Source organism: Hippichthys cyanospilos, chromosome 5, assembly GCF_059441005.1.
Source record: "Hippichthys cyanospilos isolate Australia breed blue-spotted pipefish chromosome 5, RoL_Hcya_1.0, whole genome shotgun sequence".
NCBI classification, from domain to species: domain Eukaryota; kingdom Metazoa; phylum Chordata; class Actinopteri; order Syngnathiformes; family Syngnathidae; genus Hippichthys; species Hippichthys cyanospilos.
Window position 1 is genome coordinate 8048387 of NC_142373.1, and position 8967 is coordinate 8057353.

The window sequence follows — 8967 nt, forward strand, 5'->3', positions numbered from 1 at the left end:
GAACTTGCAGTCCTCGCTATCCCGCGCGTTTTATATGTTTCCACCTTCGTCGCACCTGATTCAAATGATCAGCTCGTCGGGCTCCGCCTCCTTTGAATCGGACGTGCTTTCCTTCCTTGTCTTTATCGTCTTCTCCTGTTGCCGCGGCTCCCGACCGGTGCGGGCCCGGTCGATTTTCAGGGCGCAATTTGGACACGCCCGCTCTGGGAACGACGGCGAATGAACGTGTGCTAACCGCTGCCGATTTTGGCTCCCCCAGTGGCTCCAAAGATCATCATGCCCGACACGGTGACGGTCCGAGCCGGGCGCAAAATGGTGATCGAGGCCCTGGTGGCGGGTAAGCCGGCTCCCTTCTGCAAATGGAAGCAGGGCAACGAGGACGTGCTGACGTCGGATCGCCTGTCGGTGGTCAAGACGTTGAGCAGCTGTACGCTAATAATCAAGAACGTCGGCCGCTCGGACAGCGGCTACTACAGCCTGTCGGCGGAGAACAGCACGGCCAAGATCAACCAGATCCTCAAAGTCGTCGTCATGGGTTCGTACAAAACCAAGGCGGGGCTGGAAAGGAGCATAAAAGTGGCCGCCGCGCAGGTCCTATTTAAACCACCGGCGCTGGAAAATGTAGGTGTAGGTTCCCACCTCTGCTAAATTGACCCGCTTGTCTTTCGTCTCAGTTAAAAGGTAGCAAATCAACTGTTGAACAAACTAGAGAATGTAATAAAGATAACACGCATTCTCTTTTGCAATTTTCATCCGCGCCTCATCCTCCGAAGTTGGATGGAACGCACCCGGTCCCGACTCGCGAACGATTCGGGCCGAAAGGCAAAACGACGAAATGGCCCACGTTCTACGGTTGGCATCGTGGCCGGTGACAACCCTCGTTGGGGGTGTTTTCTGGCAACCTTCTTTCAGGAGGTTGACCAAGATTGGAGAAAGTAGCCAACGTCCAAAGCGGACGTCCTCCAGACCCTCGGTCTCTGCCGTACAGGCGCATGTCCCGAGCTCTCCGTCTTCCGTAAACACTGCCGGAAAACGCACCCAGGCTTTTGAACAACTCCTCCTATCCCAGCCATTCTTGCCATTTTCTTTAGTTCATCCCGCTTAATCTGTCTCCGGACACATTTTAGTCACGGCATACTGAGCAAAAAGTTGTACAAAATCCAGATGGTGCTTCTGAGCTTAGCGTTAGATTGCCTGACTTTGATACGGTAAGAGTTCCCTGAGTGAAGCGTACATGTCTTGTTTTGAAGAATAACCGATAATAAACTCAATGTATAGTTTAGTGTTTAGTGTCTCCGAAGCCACCGCGAGAAACGCCGGGGATATTCGGGCCAACAAGGACCGCGTCGCAACTGGCATATCCCTAGCGAGCACTTTTCTTATATGGAGTATCTCAAAGAAAAAAAGGTAGAGCCAAGGAAACCCCAATGTCACTTATGGGTCGTCATATTGCCCAGAAGGTGTCGCACCAAAATCTGTACCGACCCGCGGAACGGCTCTGACGGTATTGCTCTAAAGAATGGCGCCGAACCTTTTGGGCTCGTCTGCAAGCCGTCGCCCGTTCTTGCAAAGCCGTCGCGCGTAGCTCACCTTCTGTCCCGTGTGCCGCCGCGCAGACATTCCAGGACCGCCCGAAGCGCCGCTGGAGATCACCGAGCAGGACATCGACGGCTGCATGCTGCTTTGGAACCCTCCTCAGGAGGACGGCGGCAGCAACATCACCAACTACATCGTGGAGAAGTGCGACGTCAGCCAGGGCGACTGGCTCACCGTCTCCTCTTCCTGTACCAAAACCAGCTTCCGGATGACCAAACTGATCACCGGCGCGGAGTACACCTTCCGGGTCCGGGCCGAAAACCGCTTCGGCGTCTCGGAGCCCACCTACTCTGAGAAGATGACTGCCAGATATCCGTTTGGTGAGTCGCCACCGCCACCTGTGGTTTCTCAGCCCTCGACATGCTCGTTTGTTTCCAGACTTTTCTTTGATTGCCAGAAGATCTTGAATAACGTTGGTAATGTCGAGAGGATATACTGCGGGGCGCAAAGTCAGCAACCGCAGAGCGCTCGGGTCTCATCAAAAACATTCATGGGTTAAAAGATTTGTATACGTTAACGCTACCCGCGCCCGGGTTTAAAGCAGACTTGTTGAATTGACGCGAGTGAGACCGTCTCGCGCTCCGCAGTCGAAGAAATGCCAAAGTCAATCCTTGTGGCTGAAGTAGCGCTTTCCGATTCACGTTCTTGCGAGCGCCTCGATAGGCCGCAAGTGTTAAATGATAGTGGCGGACCGTCTGGCTTCTTTTCGCCCCCAGATCCCCCCAGTGAGCCCAGGAATCTTCAGGTGAACAAAATCAACAAGGACTTTGTCATTCTGTCCTGGGAGCGTCCCGGCAGCGACGGCGGAAGCCCCATTACGGGATACTGCATCGAGAAGAAGGAGAGGAACAGTCTGCTGTGGGTCCGGGCCAACGAGTCCCTGGTCAAATCTACCCAGTACACCTGCACCGGTCTCATCGAGGGCCTGGAGTACACTTTCAGGGTGTCCGCCATCAACCTCGCCGGACAGGGAAAACTCTGCAAGCAGACGGAATTCGTCACGGCCCGGACGGCTGTCGGTACGAAAGGCTTCCGGCGCCGCCTTTGCTTTGTCTTGTGCCTGAATCGGGCTCGCGAACGGGCTTCCGATGCATGCCGGCTTCTGTCGAATGGATATAAATAGCTGCTAGTTCCCCAGTGCCTCAGGTTAGCGCACATATCATTCACCGAGATGGCAGTACAAATCAAGGGTCCGAATGACGCGCACATGATGGTAGATGTCAAATGAGAACGCTAGGTCACCTTGGAAAGCCGAAGGCGCGCTTTTATTATCTTTCGCGCTAATGGCGTTTAGCAGAAAACAGTATTTGAACTAATAAGGCTATGACTGAAATGAGAAGGACGTGTCTACGATGCCTAGGGTTAGGGCCTATTCTTACAGGTGCGCAATTTTAGGGACACAGAAACAGTCGCCCGCCGTCCCTTGACTCGACAGACCTCACCTGAGACTTTCTGTCCTGGCTTTTCACGGGTTTGCGTGCGATCGCCCAAAAGGGCAAAGAACGGAAGCGGGGCGCCGATCCAAGCCGCACGTAATAGCATACGTACGGCACCCGCACACAGTCGGAAGGTACCGCTGTACTGTCACGTGAATGCTGGAGAGCTGAAACCATTCCTTCCCGCCAGACCCTCCGGGTAAACCCGAGCCCATGGACGTGACCAGGAGCTCCGTTTCGCTGGTGTGGACCCGGCCCAAGCACGACGGCGGCAGCAAGCTGATTGGCTACTTTGTGGAGTACTGCAAGCTCCCCGAGGAGAAGTGGAGCCGCTGCAACAGCAACTGCATGAGCATCCAGAGCGAGAACTACGCGGTGAGCGGTCTGGAAGAGGGCCAACGCTACGTCTTTCGAGTCGTCGCCAAGACGGCCGTCAACGTCAGCCTGCCCTCGGAGCTGTCCGACCCCATCGCCGTCATCGCAGAGAATGGTAGGACTCCCCTGCGCTGTGTTTACTTCCCTGTTTTTTTCGGATACGCCGATACACCTGGAACATAAGACGAGTTCAAATGACGATGCGGTCGCAAAAGCACAATCTTGTTCTTGTAAAGAGAATCAAATGGAAAAAAAAAGACTCCGAAATTTGATCTGCGTACCAGTGAAGTCCCGAAAACGCCTTTAAAAAAGGGATGAGAGAGGATGCTCGTCATTCCGTTCTTTGAGAGCAGCAGTCGGAAGCGCTCCGCGCCTTCGTTTTCGATAAGAACTTGGAAGCTCCGAGACAAGGCGAGACCGTTTGGAGCGGGGCTTGACATACAAACAACGGGATGCGGCCGTGTGCCGGGCCGCTCCAATCGATCGGGGGAGGGAAGTTGTACCTTCATGTTTCTGATGTAGATTGCTGAGCAGTTTCTCTACCTCATCGGGTAGGGTAGACTGTCCGCTTCCACCGAGTAAGACAAAAACGCGGGTCCCGCTTTTTACGTTCGGTAGTAAACACCACGGGACCCAAATCATCGGTCTCGGACAAAAGTCCTACATTTCCTCCGGGCTGAAACTGACGTAAAGAAAAAAACGGTCTTCTTCTTCCGCGTAGTTCCTCCGCGTGTGGAGCTGGGGGTCAACATGAAGAACCTGATTGTGGTGAAAGCCGGCGAAAACGTCTTCCTGGATGCGGAGGTGTTTGGGAAGCCTCTGCCCAAGGTCAGCTGGAAGAGAGATGGCGTCCCTCTCCATCTGACGGAGGGAATGAAGATGACCCAGAAGAAGCACGTCCACCTTTTGGAGCTCTACTCCGTAACCAGGAAGGAATCCGGCGACTACACCGTTCTCGCCGAGAACGTCAATGGCAGCAAGTATGCCACGATTAAAGTCAAAGTGCTCGGTGAGTTTACTGTACAACGAGAAGTATGAGCATCTCGCGAATTTGACGTAGGCGACGCTCGCGCCGATTTTCAAAATTGCTCGGGGACATTTGCAAACGGATTCCGGGAACACTGCCTAAGTCCTCCGCCGTTGTTCCCCGCAGACAAACCGGGTCCCCCGGCCTCTGTAAAAGTCACCAAAGTGTTCGCGGACCGCGTCAAGCTGCGGTGGGAGCCCCCGCTGGCAGACGGCGGTTCTGAAATCACCAGCTACATCATTGAGAAACGCGAGACCAGCAGAGCCAACTGGGCGTTGGTCACCGCCAATATTCACGGTCACATCACCGACTGCTCGGTAGAGAAACTCATCGAGGGCCACGAGTACCAATTTCGGGTCAGCGCCGAGAACCAGTACGGCGTGGGGGACGCCACCATGACCGAGCCGGTCACGGTCAAAAACCCTTACGGTGAGCGCGGGCTTCCAGAGGTTTTCGTCGCCGTTCGGAGATGGATAAAAGACCGGTTCTGATGCGACGGGTTGCTTTCCCTCAGATGTTCCCGGCCCTTGCGATCCACCCGTTATTACCAACGTCACCAAAGACTCCATGACGGTCAGCTGGAAGGCGCCGGCCAACGACGGTCGAACCCCCATCCTCGGATACATGGTGGAGAAGCGCGAAGCCGCAGAGTTGACCTGGGCCAAGGTCAACCGGCGGCCGGTGATCGACAGAACCATCAAAGCGGCTCAGCTGACCGAGGGCTCCGAGTACGAGTTCAGGGTCATTGCCATGAACAAAGCCGGCCTAGGAAAACCGAGCGATGCGTCCGGCGCGGCTCTGGCTGTCGATCCCGTCTGTGAGTAACGTTTCGCGACTGAGAACCCAGGTCACATTAAGAACATGCGAGCTGGCGGAAACGCGTGCGTTGCCGTGTGCAGTGGAGTTTCCGGCCGCGTCGTTTCTCACTACCTGCATTTCACCAGATCCCCCCGGCCCGCCCGCCTTCCCCAAAGTGGTGGATTCCACCAAGAGCTCAATCAGCCTGAGCTGGACCAAGCCGGCGTACGACGGCGGTTGCGAGATCACGGGCTACCTGGTGGAGTGCAAACCGGCTTCGGCGGAAAACTGGACCAGATGCAACGTGCCCAAGAAGCTCCAGGCCACAAAGTTTTTGGTGACGGGCCTGATGGAAGGTACAGAGTACCAATTCCGAGTGTTTGCCGTCAACAAGATTGGCTACAGTGAGCCCAGCGAAGTCCCTGGAAACCACACGGCCAAAGATATCCTCAGTACGTTCCCTTTTGATGATTTTACAGCCGAGCCCTGTTTATCGTGGCCCAGACTGGCTAAAAATTCAAGATGCCTTACTTAGAAACAGCCGTTCTTTCCCTGCCGCACGCTTTCAACAAATTGGAACCATAAAGCACTTGTAAAAAGTATTACTTAACGTGTTGGCAGGTCAAAGTTAGTCTATAAAGCGTATTGTAAAAACAAGCTTAAAGGCCTGACCAAAGTGTTCTACGGTTACGAAAAAACAAAACGAATGATCCGGTGCGAATACGCATAGTAAAAAAAAAAAAAAAAAAGATGCTTAAAGGCAGGAAAGGCAGCTGGGTTTCGCCGACCTCATGACAAATAAGTGAAAAGTTACCGCTTTGCGCAGTCCCTCCGGAAGCTGAGCTGGATGCCGACCTGAGGAAAGCGCTGGTTCTTCGCGCCGGCGTCACCATGAGGATCTACGTTCCCCTTAGAGGACGTCCGGCACCCAAAGTTACATGGAGCAAGGTGGACGGAAACCTGAAGGAGAGAACCGGCGTCCTGATCAAGACGTCGGAGTGGGACACCCTGCTCACGGTGGAAGACATGAACAGATACGATGCCGGCAAATATGTGCTGACGCTAGAGAACAGCAGCGGGTCCAAGAGCTACACCGTCGTGGTCAAGGTCCTCGGTGAGACAGCGTCCATCCCTCTTGTTTTCAGCACGCGGCCCTCGAGTCGACTCGAGGAAGCTAGCTTTGCTAAGTGTCGAGTACAAAAAAGATTCACCGTTTGTTTTCAAAAAGGGCCCCTCCCCAATCTGGTATCGGAGTACTGGTACTGGTATTGGAGTACCGTTACGTGGAATTGGTATCGGGCTGACAACGGCGGTATTTTCACGTACCGGATTCTCGCAAAGAGAGAAAATCCTTGTATCGATTGAAAAAGATCACAGTTTGTCCGCAACCGTCATCGGGCCAGTTGACTTTTTAGTATAGAAGGTGCAATTGGCGTCAGTGATGGTAAGGTTGAGCCCCCGGGAGGCGAACGCACGTCCTCGTATTGATTTGTGAAAAAAAATATCTCTTGTCACAACGTCGTATCAGAAGTTAGCCTAAAGTGTTTTGCTGACCCCCGAAATGAGGCGTCAAATCGTTAGCCCGATTTAGTACTTGGTGGTTGGTTTAACTGAAACATTTACGGTATACCGCCTCCGGCTCGGCGGCTCCCCCCGCCCGCTCTAGATTCTCCTGGACCGCCTCAGAACCTCGCTGTGAAGGAAACCTCCCTAAACCACGCCTGCATCACCTGGGACGCCCCATCGATCGATGGCGGCAGTCCAGTCAAGAGCTATATCGTGGAGAAGCGGCTGGCCGAGAGGAAGGCCTGGACCTGCGTGTCGGCCGAGTGTCACAAGATCTCGTACAGGATTCCGAACTTGGAGGCCGGACAGGCCTACTGCTTCCGGGTCCTGGCTGAGAACGCTTACGGCATCGGCGAGGGTTGTGAGACCGCCGGCAGCGTGCGCGCCTCAGGTATGCCGGCGCCTCCAAAAACATTCTCCGATCCCATACGCAGTTTCTTGCTGGCGCCACTGTCCCTCGCTCGTTCTCCTTGTCATGCAACCCCCCATTTCCCCAACCAGAGCAACCCGGTCCAGTGATGGATTTGAAAGCCAAGAAGACCACCAAAGATTCCATCACTCTTGCCTGGAAAAAGCCCGTCAGTGATGGCGGCAGTCACATCAGTGCCTACGTCGTGGACCAGAGCGATGGCGAGAAGTGGAAGCAGATCTTCAAGGGCAAGAACAGCTCACTGGCGGTTGGGGAGCTCACAGAGGGAAAGGAATACTTGTTCAGAGTTAAGGCACTCAATGAGTCCGGAGAGGGACCGCCCTCTGAGATTGCGGCTGTCGCCAAGGACCAGTTTGGTAAGACCCTACGACTGCATTCGTGATGTACGAGTGAAGGGCTATTTGTCACATGGATGCGTTCCACGGCCAGCCTAAAAAAAGCTGCGCTATAGAAAGACCTGTCATGATAAATAAAGCAGTTTTGCCCTTCCTACAACACATTTGAAGTTTCAGAAAACCTACTCTAGAGTTTGAGCTTCTGCTCTTACTCTGTGACTCGGACGGTTCTTCGTCCGTCAAACATAGACTAGCTCCATCCCCGCATTCGCACGGCAGCGGCTTTGACGTAGTACTCAAAAATGATTGGTCGTCAGCTCGTCGCCAGTGGTTGTGGCGAAAACGATGCGGTGCTACTTGAAAGGGACACAACTCGAAATTTTTGCGGGGGGTCACTGGAACTTTTGCACGAGCTTCTTTCGACATGCCAAAACCTTTGCTTTGCAGTGCTACCTGACTGCAACCTCGGCTGTCTCCACGACGGTTGCTACGTGGTGAAGGAGGGGACTACCGCCCGCATCAACATCCCGATCAGCGGCGTGCCGTATCCCGCCGCGACATGGAAGAAGGGCGACGTGGCGCTCGGTGACACCGGGCGCATGTGCGTCGAGGCGTCCCAGGGAGTCACCACCCTCCTGATCAGAGACTGCCAGAGAGGAGACGCTGAAGTCTACACCATCAACGTCAGAAACAGCTTGGGCTCCAAGGACTGCAAGTTGCAGCTCAAGGTTGTGGGTAGGCCGGGCATCTGCACCGGACCCATCAAGTTTGACGAGATCACGGCCGACGGCATCACCCTGGAGTGGGGGCCGCCCAAAGATGACGGCGGCGCGGAGGTGTCCAACTACATCATCGAAAAAAGGAGGACGACCGACAACAAGTGGGCAACGGTGGCTTCGGCGATCCAAAAAACCACCATGAGAGTCCTGCGTCTCCACGACGGAGTGGAGTATATCTTCAGGGTGTTCGCAGAGAATAAATACGGTATTGGAGAGCATTTGAGGTCGGACGCAGTCATCGCGCAGCACCCCTTCAGTGAGTATTCCAGACGTTCACAAAATCCCCTTGTGCCGTTCGCTCCCTGGAAAAAAACAACGCCTCTTCTGTTTCCGCCCCCAGATGTCCCCGAGGCACCCGCGCCTCCGGAGATAATGAGCATCCGCCACGAGTCGGCCATCCTGACCTGGGCCGATCCCAAAGACACGGGCGGCTCCCCGATTACAGGTGAGCGAGCGCTATCGCGGCGGCCTCCGGGCGAAATCCCGACAGAGGGCTGAGCGCGTGGTTGCGCGCAGGCTATCATGTGGAGTTCAAGGAGAGGAACAGTCTGATGTGGAAACGAGCCAGCAAGACTCCTCTCAGGGTGAAGGAGTGTCGCGTCACCGGACTGATCGAGGGGCTGGA

At 54.7% G+C, this 8967-nt stretch overlaps 1 protein-coding gene and 1 long non-coding RNA gene across 2 annotated transcripts; both read left to right on the plus strand.

Annotated features, from left to right (window-relative positions):
* Positions 1-276: 276 nt before the first annotated feature.
* LOC148423295 (titin-like) lies at positions 277-8542 on the plus strand. Its single transcript, XM_088415005.1, has 13 exons — positions 277-535; positions 1617-1916; positions 2313-2615; positions 3223-3522; positions 4129-4416; positions 4561-4863; positions 4949-5251; positions 5379-5684; positions 6059-6346; positions 6899-7189; positions 7300-7584; positions 8011-8453; positions 8525-8542. Exons 1-13 carry the CDS (start codon positions 277-279, stop codon positions 8540-8542), a joined length of 3687 nt encoding a protein of 1228 aa, XP_088271131.1.
* Positions 8543-8545: 3 nt separating this feature from the next.
* LOC148423296 (uncharacterized) lies at positions 8546-8964 on the plus strand. The gene is made up of 3 exons (XR_015865646.1): positions 8546-8598; positions 8683-8787; positions 8859-8964. It is a non-coding gene; the product is annotated as an uncharacterized LOC148423296 (long non-coding RNA).
* Positions 8965-8967: the final 3 nt, after the last annotated feature.